The sequence below is a fragment of the Tenrec ecaudatus genome, chromosome 18 (assembly GCF_050624435.1).
Source record: "Tenrec ecaudatus isolate mTenEca1 chromosome 18, mTenEca1.hap1, whole genome shotgun sequence".
Lineage (NCBI taxonomy): Eukaryota > Metazoa > Chordata > Mammalia > Afrosoricida > Tenrecidae > Tenrec > Tenrec ecaudatus.
In genome coordinates, this window is record NC_134547.1 from 44,441,370 (window position 1) to 44,467,600 (window position 26,231).

General features: G+C 38.0%; 1 protein-coding gene across 2 annotated transcripts in view; it reads right to left on the reverse strand.

Annotated features, from left to right (window-relative positions):
- The window catches only part of RPGRIP1L (RPGRIP1 like), a 136,854-nt gene that overhangs the window by 34,141 nt on the left and 76,482 nt on the right, over positions 1-26,231 (reverse strand). Inside the window, exons 20-23 of one of the 2 annotated variants that reach the window (XM_075536595.1) lie at positions 20,442-20,534; positions 19,889-20,048; positions 18,986-19,059; positions 730-913 (exon numbers count right to left, since the gene is read on the reverse strand). In XM_075536595.1, coding sequence (XP_075392710.1) covers positions 730-913; positions 18,986-19,059; positions 19,889-20,048; positions 20,442-20,534 — 511 coding nt within the window. Of the gene's footprint in view, positions 1-729; positions 914-18,985; positions 19,060-19,888; positions 20,049-20,441; positions 20,538-26,231 lie in introns of both variants that reach the window. The other variant, XM_075536594.1, reaches the window with a different exon arrangement.

Consider the following 26,231-nt stretch of genomic DNA (forward strand, 5'->3'; position numbering starts at 1 on the left):
GACATGAAAGGAGAGCAGTCTGATGGTGTAGAAGAGGTGAAGAAAAAAACAAGGGAGGTGCTGTTAGCCATCCAAACAGATGAGTTTGAAAAATGTTTCCAAGAATGGAATTGCACTGACAAATATATTAAGTGTAATGGAGAGTACTTTGAAGTGATAAGGTTGTCTTGTAAAAAAAAAAAAATTAAAAACATAGCTTTGGGGCGGGAGGGGAAATTCCAGTTTTTTTTTGTAGGATACCCCCTTGTATACTCGCTAAAATCAAACTCACTCTATTGAATCCATTCTAACTTATCGGGTTTCCAAGAAACAGACAATCTTATCTTTCATCCTTGGAATGACTGGTGGGTTTGAACAGGTGACCCATACCTAACCCACTTTAACCCTAGGGCTCCTTAGGACAGATACATACATATTTGTAAATAGATGAATCTGACGACAAGACATTGATCAGAAAGTTAGAGGAAAAAATATTGTCATTTTAATCAGCAAAAGTGAGTTCCTTTTTTACCTTGAAATATATTTTTCTACTCATTTAATTACAGGCCAGGCGGCATTTTCAACTGGTTCTATCATATAACAGAAACATGAAGTAACATTGCCTTCTCAAAGTCCTTCTCTTCTCAATAAGAATTCCATGAATGAGTGTAAGTGAACATTAAAGAAAACATTTTATTCCTTCAACTTCCTTCAGAGGAACAGTCTGCATTACAAATGAAGCTGACGTACCGTGGCTGTAGTTGTAGTACACCCACTGCCCGCTCTTGGGTTTGGGAAGTGACACAGGTGTCTCTTCGGCAGGAAGACTGTAGAATCGACACTCAACAAATAGTCGTTGAATAGTGTCATCTTTGGTTACTCGAGAATCTTTAAGGCTGAGAGCTATAATCTCAATACGAATTTTTTCTGAGGTCTGTTTAAAGAAAAAAACAAACAATAAAAATTAACCTTTCCTTACAAAACAAAACAAATCACCACCACCCCAAACCAGAAAACCCAAACTAAATATTTTGTTCTCTTTTACCATCAATTTTAAATAAAGTGTGAAGGCCAATGGATTTTTTTTCTAGAAACCATTGTACACTACTGGATAGCTACACATGATAGATTATTCACGACAGAGAGGAGAAAATGAGATTCGAATGCCCCAGGGTTTGAAGTTACCAGTGCATTGGCAATAGTCTCCCGATTTACATTTGAGGCTATAAATAGCCCACTGGTAGTCTACCCGGAGTGAAAAATATGAGATCTTCATTTCTGATTGCTTTCAGAATGACAAGGATCAGTTGGCTTTGTTTCAAACTATGTAATGAAGTACATGTTTATCACTGCCTTTACTTAATCTATAGTACCTGAGAAAGTTTTAGTTATTCTGCCACTAAAGCCTGTTGAATACTTTCTATTGTGTATCTATCTATCTATCTATCTATCTATCTATCTATCTATCTATCTATCTATCTATACATCCGTATAAACTAGAACAGAAACTGCAGTTAATTTTCTCATATATTCTGCCATATTGCATTCAATTAGTAATGTTTTCAAACACAAGAGAAAAACAACTTCATATCTAACTTAACAGCATCAATGTTCTTGCACTTAATGGTCTATTTGCATTCATAGAATTAACAACTAAAACTTGATTTACTTTTTGCTTTACTCCTTGTTTAGCAGATTTTGGTGTCACAGACATTACTATGGTAGTCACAAATGTTTCCCTGCATAATGATTTCACAGACTTAATAGAATGTGATTTAGAAATTAGATCTCTCCAATGTCTTTCAGTTATCATTGCTTTTAATTATAATTTTAAAGTCGTTAGTTATTGTCAAAATCCCTCTTTCTAAATCCAGAGCCACACTACTATGAATTATATAACTTCAAACAGGAATAAGAAAAAAAAAGAAAATAAAATCTGTTTGTATGACTAGATTTTAGAAATTCATTGTTAAATAAAAATCTATGTGCAAATTAACCTTAGTAATTACTTAGCTTTTAAAAGCATATGACAAAATTAATAAAATTTAAAAGTATATTTTATTATAGAAATATTTCCTTAAAGAATAATTTCCATTGCTGTCAAACTCCCACAATATTTGATGAAGTAATTTTACTCCCTTCTTTCAAAACACATTTTCTTTTATTATGTATTCTAAGATACTTTACCTAAAAACCCAAATCTGAATATTTCAATAAGACTATTTTATTATTCAGGAGATTCATGGAAATTTTACTAGGATGACAGAGAAAATTCCGCACCATTCTGTCTCCACTAATGCAGGTACAAGGCTGCAGCTGGCAATATTACTAGGATTAGCATAGTATGATGAAATATTTAAAGGAAATTTTTTTCTAAAACTTAATAAATCAAATGACTGCCAAATGTCATTAAAGTGATGGTCTTTGACTTGAATATGCTTTTCATATTCAAATTTGAAAAGAAAGAGATGAAAGCCTGGAAAGGTTACTCGGTTTCAACTAATAACCTCGAGCCCTCTCTGTTCACGTGCATAAAAAATGAAGTTGGCGCTATTGTCTAACGTTACTTCAGAGAAACCCTTCTCTGCTTGCTGAAGTCATGTTAAAGAAAGTATTTTACATGATATTACTTTTTCCTTAAAATGTATTTGGTTGACAAAATACTTACTGCACGGCTGTAAAATTTAAAATTCTGGGTCAGACAAAAAATAAGGCATAATCCACTCCTGGGATTTGACAAATTTAGAATTGTTCTAACAATAGCATCTTATAAAGCATTCATGCTCTGTACAGAATAATTAAAGAAAATAGCCATAAAAAGGCAAGAGAGGGATACATGTTTATTTCTACCTTGTGAAATCTGGATTTAAAACTCTATCATAGAATGCAATGGAGATGAACTTTACTTATAGTAAAGGGATCACATTTATTTAAGTGCTTATTAGCTGTACAATCTCATATGAATCTCATATTCTTGCAAAACTAATTTAGGCTATCAAATCAGACCATAAGCAACTCTTCAAAATTTAAAATGTAATTCTAGACGAAAGCATATACTTAGCTCACAGTCAGCAAATGAAAACACCCTCCCTCCCAACACCATACCATCTAAAGAGCTTTAAAATTATTTGCTATCTATTTTATTTTTCTGGCTCAGTTTTTTCATGTATCTCTCCCTAACCCCATTTTATGTCCTTTTAAATTCTCTAAATATACAAGGAAGGTATTTGTTGTTATTCATTGTTCATTTGATGCTACATGTATCAACTTGAATACATACAAAGAGATAAATCTCAAATAGTATCTATCTAAGCAGGTAAGAATAATTTTCCAAACCTCAAACATTTTAGCTAATGGTACAACCCAAACTATTTCTCAGCATTGCAAAAATTCTTGGAGAGTTCAAACTCCTTGGACTAAAGTTCAACCGGCTTCTATATGATTTTGAAGCTTATGAGTCACGTTAACTAATAAAGATCTCCAGCTCAGCATGTCAGAAATGAACATATTATTATCTCTTCTCTTCATCTCTTTCCTTTCGTCCCCCAACCTCAAATCTTGCTTGCGCTGATGACATCACCAGCCCTTTGGGTACCTGTAACCAGGAGACCTCAGAGTAATTTTTCTTCCTTCCTTTTGTGTCAAACTCACCATATACCCTATAGGTTCCCTAGCCTTGTTAATTTTACTTTCTAAATATCACAGTGAGTCACTGAATTGTTGCATGGCTACAATGTGCATTTCAGATGCATACCGGCTATTTTATTGTGAGAGCGAATAGACACACACACACACACACACACACACACACACACACACACACACAAAGACAAAGTTTCTTCATTTTCAACTGTAGAGAAACTTTTTTGGGTTCTCCTGATTTGAGGGGCAACTGACACCCCCTCCATGGAATTACACAGTAGAAAACGGACAGAACAAGGAACGAGAAAGAAAGGGAACGCAATCCAAGAAACCTCGTCAGCAGAACCTTAAGCAGAAATGGGCTGTTGGAGGTTTAAAGTTCAATCATAGTAGGGATCCACATCTCTTTTATCTTACCTGCAGTGTATACCGTCAATAACAATCTTTTCAATGAATGAATCTATGCGTATGAAGGTGTTCCTCTGTGGTGCTAACCAAAAGGTTGAAAGTACACCCAAAGCTACTTTGAAAGAAAGGACGGGGAATCCACCTCTGAGAAAATCAGCCATTGAAACCCCCTATCGATGGCTTTGCTACCCTGGCACCGTTGGGGCTGCCATGAGTTGGAATTGACTGGATGAAAGCTGGTACTCATGATAAGTGAGCTGAGACAGTCTTGTCTTTAACTCCTCACTCTCAGCTCCATTCTGCATATTGCGGCAGAATTCTCTCCTTAAAAAATAAATCAAGTATCACCTCTCTGCTTGAAAATCTATTATCCTCCACTCTAATCAGCCCCCAAATTTGTGAGATCTTCTTCGTCAAACTTCCACTTACTCAAGGTCTTGGAACACACATGCTCCCTTGTGTAAGAGATTGACTTTTCTAAAGAGCCAGTTGCTTTCCTCAGTAACATTGCAATTGCATGGATTTGTTTACACATCTATCTCTCTCTGCGTAGATTGTGAGCTCCTGGAAGGCAAGATCATATTGTGTTCATCCTGCCCAGCAAATGGCATATATAGACTCTCAATAAATACTGAATGAAACCAAATCAAAAGAAGTTACCATACATACTTGAGTATAGCCAACCTGAATATCCTCCGAGGCACCTAATTTTACCACAAAATCTGCATAAAAATGTGCTGAAAAATTCAGCTTATACTCGAGTATATATGGTAAATCCCTTTTATACAGACTATCTTATATATATTCCCAGAACTACCTGACACTACAGGTACTGGTGTTTCTCACTTGGAACACATTTATGGTGTATCTGTTTTGATAGGAACCCCAGTAGCTCAGTGGTCAAGGCCTTGACTGCTAACCTTTGGTTGGTGGGCACTTTGAACCCCATCTCGTGGATGTGTGGGAAAAAAAGAAGCCTTCCAATCTGCTCTCATAGAGGTTACAGACTAGGAAACCCGGTGGGGGCAGCACCACCCTGTCCTATCAGGTGGCTATGCGTTGGAATCAACTGGCGAGACATAAGAAGTATCTTCCAGGAAGTGGGTGATTATTAACTGCTATAAAACATATAGAAAACATGCTGTTCTAGATTTTAACTATAGACTATTTCAAGGATACCTCACTATTGCTGAATCTAGGTGACAGGGGTCTGTTGTTTCAGCTTTTCTTCGAGTCTTTTCCATAATAAATAATGGGGGATAAGGACTATTAATTTATGAGAATTGGAAGGGGAGAGCAACATGAGGTTTATGGCAAAATTCTGTATATTTCTAGTTAATTTTTCACCAAACTTTTTTGAAGGCCCCTTGTATATGGATTCATATGACAGTGATGTAGTGAAAGCTTTTCTGATAAAATGCATAATAGTCTCTTTTCAGAACTACGTAATGGATCTAACTAACAGGTCAGATGTATCTCTGTGAAGTCAAAGTGTCCTTCAGATATGGTAAGTTGCCCAGGAGGCAGACCTTTAGGTGTTTCCGGTTTTGTTTCCTCTCTTGGCGTGAGCCTTTGTTGCTAGGTAAGGTGCTACTTATTGTTTTTAGGTGACCTCAGGTTGGTTCTGACTCAGAGACCCCATGTACAACAGAATGAAACATGGTCCTACCAGTACCGTTCTTCCAGACGCTGCAGTCATCCTGTCAGTCCATTGTATTAAGTCTCTCTCTTTGGGGGCTGACGCTCTCCATTACCAAGCATGATGTCCTTGTCCAGGGGCTCGTCCTTCCTGGTAACATGCCCAAGTATGTAAGACAGAGCTTGCCATTGTTGCTTCTAAGGAGTACTCTCTCTGATTGTACTTCTTCCAGGATGGATCTGTTCCTTCCTCTGGCAGTCCACAGTACATATATTTAATATTTCCATCCACCACCATAATTCATATGCGCCAACTCTGCTTCAGTCCTCTTTATTCATTGTGGGCACTGAGGTGAATGAGGACACCTTGTTCTTTTAACCACTGTAAATGATTCTTTTGCAGATTTGCGCAATGTAATATGGTGTTTGAAGTCTTGATTACTGCTTCCCTGGATGCTGATTGTGGATCCAAGGAAAATGATATCCTTTACAACTTCAGTCTTTTCTCTATCGTGATACTGCTTATTAGTCTAGTTGTGAGGATTTTGGTTTTATGTTAACATTTAATCCACACTGAAAGCTTTAGAAGGGTTTCCTCTCTTTATTAGGTAAGGTTCTATTTAGTACTTTTAAAACCTCATTTTCTAATAGTTTTATTAGCTTCCCTCATTAGAAAAATGTCTGTCAGCATGCTAAAAGTGTACTGAGATATTTTAGTTGTAGTGGACAAGTGTAATACAAATCTTTCAAATAAGAACTGCATGCAACCTATGTTTTAAATGGACATTGTATGTTACATGACTAAATGATCTAGAAATGTGATGACAGCTTGTATTACTCTCAAAGACAAAGAAATTATAGCTCTCCTGGTTTGGGTGTAACACCTCTATTGCTTTCTGACTGATGCCAATATACATTTTAGGATATCTAAATCTAAAATTTTTATAGCATTAATTTGGTCTATTACTGGCATGCTAAGTTTTTCATGTTTTACTTTAGAGGGTCCTGCTGAATTCCTCCTCTGGTTTCAACTCTCAGAGCAGCCACACTGGAGTTGGATTGTTCAGCTTCTAAGTCCTGATTCAACCTGACAACCTCGAAACATGGTGCTACTTCACAGAGGATGGCCTAGGATGCAGTGTGTACAGCTCAAGTCAGTTAGACTTAAATACAAGTATGATGAAATTACAATAAGTTTTATTCATTTTAAATCCTTAAAATTGTGTATGTTTTATACAATAAGTAAGCATTTCTTTAGGGTTTTTTCCCACAAAACACTTCAAATATTAGAAAAGGACAGAAAATTTGGCATATTCTGTTATATCATCTTTAACAGATTTAAGATCTTGACATATCGGATTCCAATCTTTTGTTGTTGTAGAAGAAATAAAGTATGAGGGAAGTTTCATAAAGGTCATTGAAAAATGGAATTAAAAGATAGTGGAATTTTCCACGAACTTTTTGCAGCTCACTCATTTTACACATACAGTTAAAGCCTCACCTCCCAATTCTTTTCTTTTTCACCATCTCCTAGAGACAGCCTCTAGTGTTACTGTACATTATTCTCAAACACACTTTCATAGTTTCACTACGTATGTATACAACCGCAAACATTCAGTATTTTCTAACTTTATAAATTGGTATTATGCTATATCAATTACCTTACTAGTTGTATTTTACATGTTATATCGTGTTTTTAAGATTTGTTCATGTTTATATTAAAGTCTGATACTCATTAACTGTTGTACAGAATTCCATTTATATTATGTATCTAATTTATAGTCCATTTATTCATTTCCCTACCAATGAACAATTAGGTTGATTGTAATATTTTGCTGTTAAAACAATGTTGCATTGAACATCCTCTGGTTTCTGATTAATAGGTGGGATTTTCTTAGGAGTAGAACTTCTGGGTTAGAGTATGAGAATTTTTATAGGATTTCAGATTCATTCCAAATGGTTGTATCAATCTTCCTTGATATTACCTTTTGTCATCATATAAATGTTTTTATGTACATGTGTGTTTATATGTATTTAAGTAAATACATATAAAGCTTAGCTACCGGTGGTTCAACTTCTAATTCGGGTAAGCTCTAAGTTCAAAGTGTACAGCTGAGTCAGGTGGCCAACGCACAGTGAAACAATGGGACAGAATCAAACTCTTTGAGAGGCTACTTAGGCTGAGACTGTTTTGGAAGCAGACCTTCAGGTCTTTCCTCCCATGGTCTGGCTGGTGAGTTTCAACAGACTCTGGTAAGAAGTAGCAGATGACAGCTTAATGATTGCACCGTCAGGTTTCCATTCAAGATGGGGATGCATACTGATGAATGGTGAGCCATAGAGTTCTGCTTCTTCAAGCTAAGAGTGGGTAGAGTCTTCAGAAAGATTCAACAAAACCCGAAAGCCCCAATCCATGTAGGGTTCTCCCCCCACTATCACAATGGCCTATGATGTGAAAGTCATAGATTTCTAAAAGGGTAGTTCTTAGGGAAAATAAAGTATATAGAAAAGCCATTTTCTAAAAACTTGACTCTTGAGGTAATGTTTTGAACAAACAAACAAATAAAATCCAGCTTTCATTAGTGACAGTAACCTATCTTTTCTAAAAACCTTCTCCCTAAGGGCACTATACTGAATGAACAAATAATATAAAGTCGAAAACTTCAGGGATGGCGATTTAATAGTGACAGGCTAAAAATGCTTACTTATCAAACAATGCTTTGAACTCTCTTATAAAAACAAACACCAAAAAAAAATGCCCAAAACAAATCCTCATTGCCATCAAGCCAATTCAGACTCATAGCTATCCAACAAGACAGGGTAGAACTTCACCTGTGGGTTTCAGAGACTATATCTCTTTACAGGAATAAGAAGCCTCATCTTTCTCCTACGGATCAGCTACTGGTTTCAAACCGCTGACTTTGCAGTTTCCAGTCCAACATGTAACCCTCTATAACCCCATGGCCCCACCTCTGCTACAAACCATGTAAATTACTGTCTCTAAAAAGGTCTTGCAGTGGTTATTCGGCTGCTGTCAGACGTCCCGCTTTTGGCCGGATAGTTCCACTTTTTAACAATTTGTTCCGTGGTGTTTTTAAAAGTCCCAATTTTTGGAAAGAATGCACGACAAGCTAGGGTATACGGTTTTCGGCTGCCATGTGGCTATTTCACCAGAATCTGAGTTTTATCAATGGTGTCCCGCTTTACCAATGTTAAAATCTGGTCACCTTAGGTTAGCAGTAAGAAAGCACCAGCCCCTTCATTGAAGAGAGGTGACTTTTTACTTCCATGAAGAGTTACAATCTTAGACACTGGGGGGGGGGGGGGACAGTTCTACCCTGACCTGGAGGATTCTTAAGAGTTGGAACCTACTTGATGACAGGGAGTTTTGGGAATTTAAAATGGTCAGCAGATTACAAAAGCTTGTTACCACGTGTTCTGAAGTAGTAGCTGGGAATATTTTATCCTGTATTAATCCGCCAGAGGGATATGACACATTTCCATCATTAACTGTGGCTTACCGTGGCAGAAAGGACAATGAATGAGAGAATTTTTAAAATTACTTTCAATTTCAGGTGATTTTGATATGCTGTTCTACTTTGACCATCATTGGGAACAGATGTTGTAGTACGATAGTCCTCAACTCTTGGGCTGCACATTTGAATCACCAGGGGAGCTTTACATAAAATTCTGAATTAATTGCTCGGGTGGAGCCTGGGCACTGGCATTTTCAAATGGCTCCCTAGACGATTCCAACATTCAGTAAGCCCAGGGTGAGAAGTACTGCTTTTCCTAAAGCTGTGGTTCTTAAGCTTTAGAATATGGCAGAATCATCTGAAAGTTTTGAAAAATTCAGATGGTTGGGCTCCGCCTTCAGAGTGTCTGATCTTTAATGAACTCTCAGCTGATGCTTCCACTGTGGGTGCGGGAACTATACTTTGAGAACCTCGGCTTTAAATAAAAAATGACTCATCCTAGATCTACTGACCTTTCTAAGATAAACCTGTTGTTTAGCTACCATTTTCTACTTTACTCTGTTTTGGGTTGGACTGTGTCCCCCCAAAATGTGTGCTATAAATTGTGTCCCCACAAAAAAATGTGTGTTATAATCCTAACTTCTATGTCTGTGGTTATAACCCCAATAAGGAATGGTCTTTTTGTGTTAGTGAAAAGGATTAGGTAGGGTGTATCTTGGGTCCATCTCTTTTTAGAATTAAAGATTAAATAAGTGAGAGACTAAGCAGAGATGGGATAAAGTAGATGCCGAAACAGCATGGAGAACTCCAAAGAACAAGCAGCAGAAGCTAAAGAGACTTCACCCGAAGCCAGCAGAGAGAAAGAAAATCTTCCTCTAAAACTGGCAGGCTGAATTTGGACTTTTAGCTTTACTAATTACGAGAAAACAAATATCTGTTTATGAAAGCTCACCTACTTATGGTATTTCTGTTCTTTCAGAACTAGATAACTAGGCCACCAAATGGTACCAAGAGTGGAAATGCTTTTGGAATTGGGTAATAGGTAGAGAGAGGCTGGAAGATTTGCCCTGGTGGTGATGTCGGTTAAGCACAAGACACGTGGCTCAAACCCACCTTAAAGGTGTCATTATCTTACTTCCAGAAAGACTTCCTGCCTCGTAAACCCTCTACAGAGTAATCAAGGTTCAGAATCAGCTCTATGCCAGTGGGTGGGTAGTATTAAAGGCCTAGATTGCCTACAGAGACTATTGATAAAACTATGGATGTCAAAGGCAATTCTGGTGAGGACTCACAAAGAAGTGAGAAGAGTTATGGAAAGTCTCTATCATCTTAGAAAACACATATGGTACCTGCCAGCAACAGAATGTTTCCAGAAAGACGGTGTTAAAATGTGCTTCTAGTGAGGCTTCCAAAAAAAAAACCAGGAAAACAGGACACATAATTGGACAATGGAGGAAGAGTAATGCATTTTATGTAGTGGCAAATTTATGTCAGAATTATGTTCAAATGTCTGGTGGAAGGTAGAATTTGTAAACTTTACAGAAATAAGATTACTACTTCTTTCCACTTCTTTCTTTTATGCAGTGCCTGGTGGATTCCAATTGTGAACTCTCCGGTTAGCAACTTAATGTTTAGCCACTGAGCAACCAGGGATCCTTGGAAGGTAGAGCTTATGATGACTTTGGAAGATGCGATTTCTAAGCAACATCTCAAAGGGGATGAGTGGTTCCTTCCTCCTGATATGATTGAAGACAAATGGGTGCATAAACAAATGTGGTGAAGAAAGCTGATGGTGCCTGGCTATCAAAAGATATAACGTCTGGGGTCTTAAAGGCTTGAAAGTAAACAAGCTGCCATCTAGCTCAGAGGCAACAACGCCTACATTGAAGAACACACCAGCCGGTGTGATCACGAGGTGTCAAAGGGATCAGGTATCAGGCATCAAAGAATAAAAATTAAAATCATTGTGAATGAGGGGGGAGTGCAGATTGGGGACCCAAGACCCATTTGTAGGCAACTGGACATCCCCTTGCAGGGAGGAGACTAGCCAGTTAGGCTGCAGTGTAGCATCGATGAAACATACAACTTTCCTCTAGTTCCCAAATACTTCTTCCTCCCCCGCTATCATGATCCCAATTCTACCTTACAAATCTGGCTAGACCAGAGGATATACACTGGTACAGATAGGAACTGGAAACACAGGGAATCCAGGACAGGTGATCCCTTCAGGATCAGTGCCGAGAGTAGCAATGTCAGGAGGGTGGGGTAGAAAGGGGGAACTTATTACAGGGATCTACATATAACCTCCTCCCTGGGGGATGGACAGAAAAGTGGGTAAAGGGAGATATCAGACAGTGTAAGATATGACAAAATAATTTTAAAATTATCAAAGGTTCATGAGGGAGGCAGGAGAGGGGAGGGAGGGGAAAAATGAGGAGTTGATACCAGGGGCTCAAGCGGAGGGAAAATATTTTGATAATGATGGGAACAAATGTACAAATGTGCTTGACACAATGGATATATGTATGGATTTTGATGAGAGCACTACGAGCCCCCAATAAAATGATTTTTAAAAATACATGGGGACAGAGATACACTTAAAAATGAACTTTGCAAAATGAAAACAGAATTTAAGGATTTGGAAAAAGGGCGTGTGTCCTGTAATGTTCACCAAGGACATGAATACATAATCTATTAAAGACAGTCAGTCTGTGACAGCTGGATCTAACCAGCCACTAACTCAGAAAATTCATCATATAAGGCTGAAGGAGACCGCGAAAGAACAACCAGAAACCACTGCTTGCCTGCCTACTCTACAGGCAGGCAACAGGCCAAAGGTGTTAACATCTCTCCTGCATGAGAAGAAAAGGACCACCCTGGAGCAGCTTGGAGATCAGTATATGGTTGGAAGAATTATGAGCAGAGTTATCTTAGTCTCAAAAGGCGGGGCTACCACCTGTGGGGTCTTAAAGGGTAGGGACACAGCTTCTGGGGTCAAAAGCAACAGCCATGGCCTTTCAGTTTGCAAAGCATCAGATCTCCACCAGCTCAGTGCCTGAGTGCCACTCAGTTTGGTCAAGAGAATGGGGTCACTGACCAAAGTTGAGGTGGTAGGCCTACCATGCCCAAGGGGCAGAATAATGGGCTTGCTGGCGCTTAGGGTCTGGGTCACTACTTAGACAGTGGAGGAGAATGGAGCTGCCCAAACCAAGACTATACAGTTACTGTCTCAGTGGGCCTGGAAATCAAAGTTGATGTCTAAGACCAAGAAGCCTCCACCTATAATCCAGAGGGTTTTGGCCACAACCAGAATCTGGAGGGGAGGTAAGAGCAGGAGCTTGTTTTCAAGCCATGCGAGCTAATCTAAATTGTTCTGGGTTTTGGACTTGCTTGGTACGATTCTTTTTATCCTCTCCAATTTCTCCTATTTGTGGTAGAAATGTCTACCTTGTGCCTGTTCCATCATTGTACTTACGGAATAGATCAATTATAGTTTAGGTTTTACAGGTTCACTGATGAAGACTTCTGTCCCAGAAAGAAATATGCCTAAAGTCTCACCTACATGTGATTTACATGATCCAGAAGCTAAGATTTTGGACTTGGAGTGGATTTTAAGACTTTGGGGATGATGTGAGAGGGTAAATGTGTCTGGCATATAGCAAGGACATGAATTTTGGTGAGCTGAAGAGTGGAATATTGTAGATGAGAAGATGATGATGTTCAGTGACATGCAGATCACCTAGAAACAAAAGCTAATAGAGGAAAAGGCCTTCTTCCAGGGCTAACACAGAGAAAGCCTCTCTTAGAGCCAGCATCTTGAATTTGGATGCCTAGTCACAGAGTTCAGCGGTGTTGCAATAAAAAGTGACTCGTTTGCTTTGAAGTGGCATCTACCCCCAAACCTGTTGCTGTCGAGTGGCTATTGTGTCATATGGACCCTATAAAACAGAGTGGAGCTGCCTTTTACGGTTTGAAGCACCAACTTTGTGGTTACTAGCCTAACACCCAACCACAGCATTACCGGGGCTTCTTTAAGGTACATCAATAAGAAATAATTATGTTGAAAAACATAGTTTTGCAATGCAACTATTAAGAAATTAAATCTAACATTTCCGATTTTATGTAACATTTAAACTTTTACTATTGTTGGCTTACGTTTCTAAATGCAATAGATTAGAAAAAACTTATCTCTACTTACTGGTAGGATATTACCGTATATACTCGTATATAAGCTGAGTTTTTCACCACAAAAAATGTGCTGAAAAACTGGGGTTTGGCTTATACACGGGTCAGTGGTACCCCAGAGAGCTGTAACATCTCACGGGTGATTGCTGTTCCTCCGCTGTTCATTCAAAGCCCCGCTGACACTGCAGGGCTTTGAATGTTTGTTTACTCACATCTAACCAATCAGAGCCATCCTATGACGTGGACGGCTCCAATTCACAGAAGCACCCCTAGTGATTCACTTACGCTGGCAGCTGAACTGGTAAGGATGTGTCTGTGGCTGTGCTCTGTCTCTCCCCTCTGGTCTCTGTGTTAATTCACATCCCACTTTTCCCACCCTAGGCTTATACTCGAGTCAATCAGTTTTTCTGGTTTCCCAGGTAATAATTAGGTAGCTCAGCTTATACTCGGGCCGGCTTATATTTGAGTATATATGGTATACTTGATTCTAAAGTGACTTAATTTTTTAGTACATGAATTTGAAAAGCCACGATGTTATGTGTAAAAAAAACTTTTGCTGCATGTCATTATTACAATCTCCTGAGAATGCCAGCTTATAATGTTCAAAAGAACCTGCTTTCCAGGTGGAATTGCAATTTGGTCCAATTGGACATGGCAGCCTTTACAAAACTGCTCCACGTGTCAGTACAGGAGAAGGGTGCAAAAGCAACATGCACAAAGCATGTGCTGCTCTGTCAGCCTGTGATTTCCCATCCTCCCCTGTGGGCAACTGTTAAGAAAGTTATTGAGTAGATGGCAATACATTTCGTGGGGAAAAAAAAGCTGTATTAGTTAAATGAAAACAATAGAAATCATGTTCAGAGGGGGACTGTTAATTCTTTGTCATGAAATGTGGAGGCAAATGCAAATTCTTAGATTTGCCGTCTATTTTGAGAACCTGAAACAAAACTTTTAATCAATGTATTGTATGTCTAATTGATACTGCTAACATTGGATTATTCAAATTAATCAAATATCCATAGAGAAATGTCCAAAGTTGTACATCGTGCAGACTCCTCCTCCATTGCCCCCACCATCAATTATCATGCCTAGAAGCTTTTAGACCAAGCGGCAGAGTCATCAGGCTGACGGAACCTGACAGGCCAGCAAGGCCCAATTACACGGGCGCTCTGTGGCACTTTGATGTCCTGGAGACAGAGTAAAAGAGGGGCAAATTGGGTAGCACATTATGTTAATGATTTGATTTAATCCAGCCACTAAACTTTATGTAGCCTGTTTAAAAAGATGCTAACACTAATTACACCACTTTGGAAAGGAAAGGAGGGGACAAGCATTTCATATGGACAAAGTGAAGCTCATAAATGTTGTAAATGAAATGAAACAAAATGAAGTAACCTCTGATTAATTATACATCACAGAATTGAAGGAAAGAGAAAGGACCAAGTAATATGTTTCAGTCCTGGAAAATTGGTTCGATTCCTTTTAAGGATCAACATTACAAAGAAATAACTAGGAGCTGTCAGATTATGTAACCTTCAAAATAAAAACACAACCAAACGATCTTAAATTGCTTATACAGTGTATTAGATAATTCAACTTCACAGTATAACTGGCACAAATTACATTTATCTAGGGCAATATTTCTATTCCTAATTGACATTATAAGGTAGAGCCAATTTAAGAAAATCTATAAAGTGGTGATAGCCACAGAGTACAGATATCTAATTACTTTCTAACTCTGTGCCTATAATCTATTTACATTACTGAAAGCGAGCTATTTTAAAATGTAATTCTAAGGCATAAACGTCATAAAGGTAGGTTTTTTTCTCTAGTTCACTGGAATAGTCCCAGGTCCAAAATAAAGCTAGGCCCATAGTAAGTGCTCATAAAGTATCAATTTGCATCACACTTCCCTTTTAAAAATCATCAGATGCTCACGGAACTTTAGGATAGATGCCAAAGTCGTGAGATAGTTCACAAAGGTCTCAAGATGTGCACCGTGCTTAACGTTCCAGTCTGTCCTGGGGCTCTACGTACGAGCACCATAGGCAGAGTGAGTCTATTTGGAAACTACTCCACATTCTTGAAGTCTCTCAAACTCTCATGCTTTTTTGGTTACTTTGGCTTATAGTAGGAGCCCTGGTGATGTCCTGGGTTATGTGTTGGGCTGCGAACAACGAGGTCAGCAGTTTGAAATCCCTACCAGCTGAGGGAGAAAGACTAGGTTTTCTACTCCATACAGATGTATTATCTTAGAAACCAACAGGACCAGTTCCAGTCTATTGATAGGGTTGCTAGGAGTCAATTGATTCTGTGCCAGTGAGTTTTGAGTTTTGTCCTATAGTTCTTCCTGCACCCTGCTGCTCCTTTTATTCCTAAGTCAGTCTTCACCACTGGCTCAAGCTTAACTGACTCTAAGATGTCATCATTGACAAGGGCTTCCGCATGTCGAGCTAGGCATCCTCCTGAAGTTCCCATAGCACTCTGCGCGTCCTTGCTCTCCTGCTGCTGAACATCCCCCTCCCCCATAGTCTGAATTCTTTCAGAGAAGGGATTGTAACTTTTATTTACTGTCTGCTACACAGTAAATGCTAAACAAAAGTTTACTATGGATCCTGTCCTGATTAAGATGCTGTAAATGCCATTGCCGGAGCAACTCTCAAAAAAATTTTGTTTTAACTGTCAAAATTTTAGTGAGGTCTATAGCTGAGATAATAGTATTGTATTACTGTTTTTAAGTACATAGTTATGATTTATGCAACTTTTAAAGGGTTCATAAAATTATATATGTACATGTTTGCATAAATACAGAAAATAAAAATAACAAAACCAATGTAGCAAGATTTTGGTAATTGTGAATCTGAGTAAAGGGTATGTAGGATTTCTTTATACAACTTTTGCCACTTTTAAAGAAACAGGTTCCATAATCCACATTAAATGATCTGCTACAGTAACAGATGAGAAAAATTGGTACAATCTGTAGTAAATGATACATTTCACCATCATTATGATCTCTTGACTTTTGTCCCGTGCTTCAGATAAAACCATTTCACTTGATGCTGTATACAATTTAATACACTAAATTTCATCTACTAACATAAGATACTTGTCAGTACTGTCTACTACTTAAAAGTAGAATTTCTAGAATGACATGTATAAGATCAATTACCTTCTATGAAAAGTTTAATTCTTTTTGTTGTTGCAGAAATTAAATAACAGTTCATTGATGGATATAGGAAGGAAAGTAAAAAGGTACTGCTACAAAGTCATAGAGCCCCATATTAAACAAAGTATCAAAATGTGAAGTTAGTGTTTCTTGACATATCCTCCATCTAGGTCTACATATCTAGATGGCATTTCTATCTTTTCCCTGAAAAATTTAGTATGCTCTGCTAGCACTGTCTTAAAACAGCAGTTTTAACCAAGTTATGTAGCTTTTGAATGTTCTACAAGTATCAGGAACAAAAGTAAGTCTGAAGGGGCAAGAATAGGGCTGTCAGATTGATCGACTAAGGTTTCATAACAAAATTCTTATAGGACAGCCCTGGCTACCCTCGAAGAGTACATTGTTGTTATGAAACGTTCCCATTTTCCCCTTTACCAATGTTGTTTTGGATTTCCTTAAATGTTCTTTATAAATAGTTCCCATGCCACAAGGTGCCGAAAGGATCAGTTATTAGGAATCACAGAACAAAAATCATATCACTGTGTTCTCACCTTCCTGATACAATTGCTGAAGACAAATGGGTGCATAAGCAAATGTGGTGAAGAAAGCTGATGGTGCCCAGCTACCAAAAGATATAGCATCTGGGGTCTTAAAGGCTTGAAGGTAAACAAGCGGCCATGTAGCTCAGAAGCAAAAAACCCACAAGGAAGAAGCACACCAGCTTGTGTGAACATGAGGTGTCGAAGGGATCAGGGATCAGGCATTATCAGAACAAAAAATCTTATTGTGAATGAGGGCAAGTGCAGAGTAGAGACCCAAAGCCCATCTGCAGGCAATTGGACATCCCTTTATTGAAGGGTTGTGGCGAGGAGATGAGCCAGTCAGGGTGCAGTATAACAATGATGAAACATTCAACTTTCTTCTAGGTTCCTAAATGTTCCCCCCCTCCTGCCCTACAAACACAAACACACACACACACACACACACACACTATCATGATCCCAATTCTACCTTCTGGCTAGACCAGGGGGTCTACACTGGTACAGACAGGAACTGAAAGCACAGGGAATCCAGGGTGGATGATCCCTTCAGGACCAGTGGTGCATGTGGCGAAACAAGGAGGGTGGAGAGAGGGTTGGGTAGGAAGGGGGAACCGATTACAAGAATCTCCATATAACCTCCTCCCTGGGGGACGGACAACAGAAAAATGGGTGAAGAGAGATGCTGGACAGTGTAAAATATGACAAAATAATAATTTATAAAGTATCAAGGGTTCGTGGGGAGCAGGGAGAGTGGAGGAAAATGAGGAGCTGATGGCCAAGGACTTAAACAGAGAGCAAATGTTTTGAGAATGATGAGGGCAATGAATGTACAAATGTGCTTTACACAACTGATGGATTGTGATAAGAGTTGTATGTGCTCCTAATAAAATGATTTTTTAAAAAAGTTCCCGTGATTGTTCTTGTGTGTTTCAATAAAAATCTATCAAGACTATCCTATTGGATACCCCAAAATGAGTTACCGTAATATTCTGAATTAACCTTTGCCTTGAATTTAACTAGGCTAGCAAATCCCCCTGGAAGTCAATGCTTTGATTGTATCTCTCTTTTGGAAGGCACTCTAATGATTTAAAAAAACACAACAACCCAAAACTCACTCTCATTGAGTCGATGACCATAAGAGAGGAGGGTAGAATTGTTTCTTAGAGTGTAATTCTTTACAGGAGTAGAAAGCCTCATTGTTATCCTGTAATAATACTAAAACAAGCATATCTATTACTGAGAGAACTTGTATACATTCATTTACTGATTGCAGAGAAACGTTTAAATGTTTTGTTTGGGGGGAAAAAAGATATTTGAACGTATAAATTGGACCCAAACTGGCAATACTCTTTGATCCTTGTATTTAGATAACTGATTACAGGCAAGTGATTATAGCTTTTTATGCACTTTCATACCCTGAATTCTTTAAAGTTTTGACGTGATTCAAAACATCTTTGAATATTGGTCTTGAAAAGGAGTTAAGAGGATTAAATTGGTTTTAGCACATAACTAAAAGTATTGTGTTAGATATTTTTGGTAAATATAATGCTTACAAGAATGGTCCATTCCAGAAAGAAAGTGTAAATAAAATTTAATTTTTCTGGACATTGGAGCCCTGGAGGTGTAGTCTTACACATTGGACTGCTAACACCAAGGTCAGCAATTCAAAACCACAAGCTGCTTCGCTGCAGAAAGAGGGGGCTTTCTATTCCTACAGAGTTCATTTCAGAAATTCACAGGGGCAGTTCGACCCTGTCCTATAGGGTTCACTATGAGTCAGCATCGACTTGATGGCAGTTTAAGTTTGGTTTCAGTTAGAAAATTATTTGGTTAAGAATTTAATAATACACTACCATTTCTCTATAAGCATTTTCATGTTAACATGTTCAGATATGGAGACTGATACATCTTAACTTCAGAACATTTCTCATTTGCATCAAGTTACTGACCTGTTTGATACTCTTGGAAACAGAACTTGGAATGATACAATCATCACTGTCAGAAGCAGATCTATCCTCTTCATCTGTTTAATAAAGACAAAAGAAATATTACAAAAGTTAAACCAACTGTACTTGTGCCTTTATTAAATACAGAGGAACAAGCATTTAACACACAAAAAAGCATGTCTAGACTTTTACTTTTAAACAATAAAGATGTTTACATTTATATTTTAGGAAAGAAAACAGTGAGGGTAAATTCTGAGTTTAATTTTGTAATAAACAAAGGAAATAAAAGAACTTGTTATAGTATGACATTAATGAAACATAAAAAATTGCACATAGAACATATAAGGTAACATTTTGATATACATATAGACTCATGAAACCAATACAATGAACATGGTTGACTGACATGTCGGCCCCAAAGTGTTCCCATGCCCCATGGTGATCTCTCCTGTCCATCTGTGCTCTCATTCTTTCTTTCCAGGCAAACAATTAGCTCTTTTTGTCATACACATTAATTGGCTTTTTCTAGATCTTTATATAAGTAGAATCAGATAGTCTTTCTCTTTTTCTTGGTCTTGGTTCTTAGTTTTAATTTTTAAAAAGTCAAGATCTCTAAAATAAACCAGAGAGCAATACTAAAATTAAGTAAAATATAAAGCCATTTGAAATATAATTCGGGAGTGTGGCTAACAACTATATTTGCATTCTTGTGCACGCAGAGTTCCAAGCTGAAGTGAGAAGCCATGCAGTAATTCCACATGGTCTCAGCTAACCAGCCTGAACTATAGCCTTCATTTCTGTAGGAATGTAGGGCCTCAGGAAATGTTCCACGAGGAAAACGCTAGCAAAGACAACACAAAGCAAAGAGTTCAGTAAATAACATTCATTTTTTAAAAAGAAGGTCACCTTCTGGTTCCAATTCCTCAGTTATTTCAGTTTCATCTTCAGAAGAAGCCAAGCTTTGTTCTGCAAGCTGACCCTCAGATAATAAAGACACATCATCTTTTTCTTGCTGCATTTTCTCAGTATTCTCAATTACTTTATCTACAATGCTTTCTTGTGAAACCTGAAGAAAGGATGGCACAATGATATATTTATTACTTAGAACATGCAATTACGCTTGCTGAAACATTTGAATAAAAATATGTAAAACAAACTTAAACATATATGAGTCTTTAGCAAACAATCACTTAAACTGTGAAAATATAATAAATGAAAATCTGATTATTAGCTATGAAAAATTCATTATTTTCAAATGAACTTCATGTAAGACTTTAATTCACATTTTCTATGTATTACCTGTCAATATTGGTATAATTGTGGCTGTTGTACTTGCCTCTTTTTAAAGTTTTCTATTCCAAGAAAGTCATGCACAACAATAAGACAGATGGTGCGATTTCTGAACCATGCTAATACTCACTAACCCTTTAAGATAATTTTAGTATAAGCACATGCTTACCTCTGGTATATGTGAAACAGTTGGCATCGTAGTTTCTGGAGCATGTTCCACTCCTGGCAAAACTTCCTTCTTATCTTCATGAAGAGTAGAAGTCTTCTTACATTAATGGGAAAGCAATATAATTGATAGTATTAGTTTGGGTTCTTTAGAGAAACAAATCCACAGAAATTCATGTATAAGGAAGAGTTTTAAATAACGGTTAAGTGCACTTCAAGAAAACATCCTAACCCAGTGCTGCCAAGTCCACAAGTCCAACATTAACCCTTATGTCCAACACCAATCCACAAAGTCCTGCTCCATCTCACAAAACAGACGTGACAATGCCGACTGCAGGAGGAAAGCCGAGACAGTGAATGTGTAAACATCTCAGCTCTGGCAGGGGTCTCCACACAGCTGCTCAAGCACCCAGGGCTGCATCGGGGTAGGTCCATGTGGTTTCGCCTCAGGGATGTCTTGCAGAAAGTGAGCCTTGCCAGCAGGGAACTGGCTAAGGCAGCTGCACCCTGGTGCAACCATCCCAAAGCAAGAGACCCAAGAACTCAAAAGGCGAGGCTCACCTAGCCCTTTATCGCTCCACCCTTCAATTAACCCCACATGTGTTTATCGGCCAGGTTGGCACAATAAACTAACTACCTCAATCCACCTCTTGCCAATCTGGCACCTGAACATAATTCTTTAGCTTCAAGACTGACATCAAGTAACACCTACACCTTAATTCTAAAATACTGTGAATATGTTCCCCCACATATGAAAGTTTGTAAGCCAACCTCTTCATGCCTTTATCCCCCCAATTTTGAGTATCCAATTTATATACTGCTCACTTACATCAACCCAGTTCTCTGAGAAAACAATCATATTTTTCGACATGAAGAGTCTTCATTCCAGTTGGAACCTTATGAAGTCTGCATCCATAAGCAATGTCAAATCCGGACAGGCCATCCATACAGTCAGCAAGAATTTGTACCACTTCACAGGCTCAAAAAAAATCTCCATCTGGTCAGGTTATGGTCAACTCAAGGGGGGCTGCCTCACTCAGCCTCCACAGGGTGCCCATTGGTCGCTTTGCTTTTAGACTATGGGCTCTCACCAATACTCAACAAGCCTAGCCCCCTCGTGCTAGGTCATGAACTTTACACCCGCCAACTTGCTCTCATCTCCTCTTTTTCCTGTAAACCAAGTCCACAGGTGTCAGTGGCCAAACTCAACCCGTCTCTTTATTGCTGCATTTCTCCTAATTCCACTAAATAAGTAGATCCAGGTGGTCACTTAGCAAGCATTTCAGCCTGCTCACAGGCTCCCTTTAACAATCAGTTCCAGAGAGGAGTTTTCTTCATGGTTCCAGATTTTTTCCAGCTTCTGACAAAGACTACTGGTTCCTGAGTGCTCCAAAGCACTAGGTGGGGCATATATTTCCAAAGCTGTCTGCAGGTGTGTCCTAAACCCACTTAAAGATCAAATTTTAATGGATGAAAGCAAGTGGACTTACAAACTTTCTATTTTCATACTTCCCATATTTTCCCCAGAAAACAACCGAGTAAAGTGTGGCTTCATCTGACCTCTGCTAGACAAGGAAAAGCTACCGTGAGGGAGGTCAAACAAACATCTACTCTCCATTGTATGATTTGTTTCTCCAGTACCCCACTCACAAGGTTCCAAATTTTATTAGTTTGGGTACTTTAGAGAAGCAAATCCACAGAAATATATGTATAAGAGAGAATTTTATATAAAGGTTAAGTGTGCATCAAGAAAACATCCCAACCCAGTGCTGCCAACCCCCCAAATCCAACATTAACTCATGTCCGACACCAATCCACAAAGTCCTGCTCCATCTCACAAAACAGACACAATGATGCCGACTGCAGGAGGAAAGCTAAATCAGTGAATGGGTAAGCATCTCAGCGCTGACAGGAGTCTCCACACAGCACCCAGGGCTGCATCGGGGTAGGTCCATGGGGCTTCTCAGGAATGTTTTGCAGGAAGTGAGCCTTGCCAGCAGGGAACTGGCTAAGGCAGCTGCACCCTGGTCCGACCATCAGAAAGCAAGAGACCTGAGAACTACAAAGGCGAGGCTCACTGAGCCATTTATCTCTCCACCCTTCAATTAACCCCACAAGTGTTTATAGGTCAGGACGGCACAATAAACTAAATACCTCATTGATATTTTGTATTTATTATTAAATCCTACATCATTTTAAGACTTTAAATATAACCACTCACTAGAACTCACTGCCACTGAGTCAATTCCAACTCATAGTGACCCCAGGGACTCGAACAGACTGTCTGTATGGATTCCTGACTCTAACTCTTTGAGGGAGCACAATGTCTCATCTGTCCCCTGAGGAATGGCTCTGGGCTTCAATGGCCAACAATGAAGGTGGTAGTCCAATACTTACTGACCCATCAGTGCCACAAGGGCTCCCATTCCCCATGTGAGATATATGCAACTTAAGATCCGCAAGTGTAATTCATGGAATAATTGTTTGTTATTATAAAAAAGGAGAAAAAGAAGGCAATATGAATATTGAACAATAATGTGCTCGTCAAATAAAGTATGTAGTCATAAAAATAGTGATTAAGCTGTGTATTACTGCTATTATAGTAGCTAATACAATGTTGAGTGACAAAGGCTGGTAATAGAACAATATGTTTAGTTGCATTCTGCTTTGTTAAGCATGTGTGTGTACTTGCATAGGAAAAGAGAGGATATTCAAGAAATCTTATTTCTAATTTATAAATTTAGGAACATGGATATTTATTTTCCTTTGTTTTTGCATATTTGTATTTCTATAATGATTATACATTATTTAGCCAATTAAAACCTTGCATGTGTTAAAATATGTCTGTGCTCTATAACCAGCTTTATCTTTTTATTGTATTAAGTATCAACTTATCGTCAACTACTTTTCCAAGATTCATTAACTGCTTATTTTTAAAATATAGTTTAAAATCTTATTATTTCAAAAATTAAAATGTCCAATATAGCAATATAGAAAATATAAAAAGAAAACATTTAAAAAATGCATATTCCTATTGCCAAATATTATTATTTTAATAATTTCTTAGATTTATATGTCTTTATAATGAATTGTTAATGGAAATAAACTTTTTTTTGGTTACAGAGTCATACCTGTTATAAAATCAGCATCTCCTGTTGCCTTTTATAAAAACTGAACATTATTATTGTAAATAATTTTGTCCCGGGAGGAAAATTTGGGAAGATATCATTTATTTTATACTAGTATTATAAAGATCAATATGATTAATATTAAATGACAATATTATATTGCATTGAGTGGCTATACAATGATTTAATGAGTCTTTTTACTACTGTTGGATGACTATTTACTACAGTTGTCAGTTATTATGACTGAGCATATACATCTGTATGTAAATATCTTTCTATATGAGTAACCCCTTACTTAGGAATGAGGCTACCTGTGTTAGAATATCAGTGCTTCTACTTTGACTTTGAGTAACTTTAGTTGGCCTCTTGAAACATCAGTGTCCCTCATCTTAGTGGGAGCACTGGCGGCATACGGAGTTCTTAGATGGGATGTTAACTGCCAGGCTGGCAGTTTGAAAACAACAGCTGTTCCAGGGAAGAGATGCGAGAAGCAATGCTCTCATATTTGTAGTCTGGGAAGCCCACAGGGGCAGCTCTATTCTGTACTATAGGGTCACTGGGAGTTGAAATCAACTCAGCTGCATTAAAGTTCCCCCATCTTCAAATAAGAATAGTTCTAATATGAACTATATAGGGTTGCTATATAGATCAAATACATTCAGTGTATCTAAAGTGGTTAGTTTAGTGCCTAGAACATAATATGCACTCAAGGAATATTGGAATCTATAATTTATTGTAGATTGTATTAGAATTCAAATTTATAATTTATCATTTAATTAGAATATAAATATTAAATATATTCCATATGCTAGAAATTATTCTAAGTATTGTGGAGAAAGAAATATTATACTCTTGGGTAGTTGTTACACAGATATATATGTATATATACAAATAAAAACATATACATAAAAATTTACTGAGCTCACATGTGTTTTATTATATATAAGAAGTTATAGCTCAATTACATAGAAAATGTATTTTTACAAACTACACATAAGAGATGATGGGGTCTTAGTAGTAACAGAGGTGATGTGAAGTATTTGAATATAGAATATCTTTTGAAAATACAGCTGAAAGGGTTTGTGGATTAAGTAGATATGAAATGAGAAAAAGGAGGCAAAAAGATACTTTCAAAATTTCAGGCTTACGGAAATGAGTGAAAGATTATGTCATTTATTGAAATTGGGAAACATTAAAAGAAGCAAAAATGTAGAAGAGGTTTGTGTAATCAGAAGTATGGTTTTTGACATGTTATTACATAATAATATTATTATTATTTAAGTTTAAAAAGTTACATTTAGGAGGAAAAATCTGTCCAAGGGTGTAATACTGGTTAAAAATAAACCAATTTTCATTTTAATACTTTTTTTAAAAAAATTGAAGCTTTCTATGATTTGGTAGCTATAGTTTTTTCCTTACCCTCATATCCATATATAGTTTTAAAGTTTTATTGGTATGTAATCCACATATCATACATTTGACATGTTAAATTTAGTGTCTCTTTTGTGTTTAGAAAAATCTCAATGAGATGAATTGACTTAATGGCCATATAAAAGGGTTCAAACAGCAACAATTACTGAGAATGATGCAAGAGCAGGCAGTGAAAATTAGCAATAAATCTGCGAATTCAAAATTAAACTCACTGCAAATTCAAACTCAAACTCACCGCCACTGAGCTGATTCCAACTCAGCAACTCTACAGGATAGAGTAGAACTGTCTCTGTAAGGTTCTGATACTGTCCATCTTTACAGGAGTAGAAAGCCTCATCTTTCTCCCACAGAGTAGTGGGTTTGAACTGCTGACTTGAAGTCAGCAGCCCAACTTAAAACCCACTTACTATACCCCCAGGGTGCCAAAAAAAACCCTCAAAATAAGCTGAGAGAAAGATATATATGAAAGAAAAAAAATTGAGGATTTAAAGGCTTGAAGATAAACAGGCAGCCATCTAGCTGAGAAACAACAAAGCCCACAGGGAAGAAGCACACCAGCCTATCCCAACATGGTCACTGAAGAAAAAGCGCGTGCATAAGCAAAGGTAGTGAAGAAAGCTGATGGTGCCCAGCTATCAAAAGATATAGAGTCTGGGACCCTATAGGCTGGAAGATAAACAAGTGGTCATCTAGCTGAGAAACAACAAAGCCCACATGGAAGAAGCACACCAGCCTGTGAGATCACAAGGTGTCGAAGGGATCAGATATCAGGCATCAAAGACCAAAAGAAATCAAAGCGTTGTGAATGAGGGGGAATGTGGAGTGGGGACCCAGGGACCATCTGTGGGAAATTGGACATCCCCTTGCAGAAGGGCCGCGGGGAGGAGATGAGCCAATCAGGGTGCAGTGTAGGAATGATGAAAAATACAATTTTCCTCTAGTTCTTTAATGCTTCCTCCCCACAACTCTCATGATCCCAATTCTACCTTACAAATCTGACTGGACTGGAGGATATACACTGGTACAGATAAGAAGTGGATACACAGCGAATCCAGGCCAGATGAACACCTCAAGACCAGTGGTTAGCGTGGCGATACCGGGAAGGTGGAGGAAAGTTGAGGTAGAAAGGGGAAACAGATTACAAGGATCTACATATAACCTCCTCCCTGGGGGATGGACAGCAGAGAAGTAGGTGAAGGACGAAGTCAGCTGGTGTAAGATATGACAAAATAATA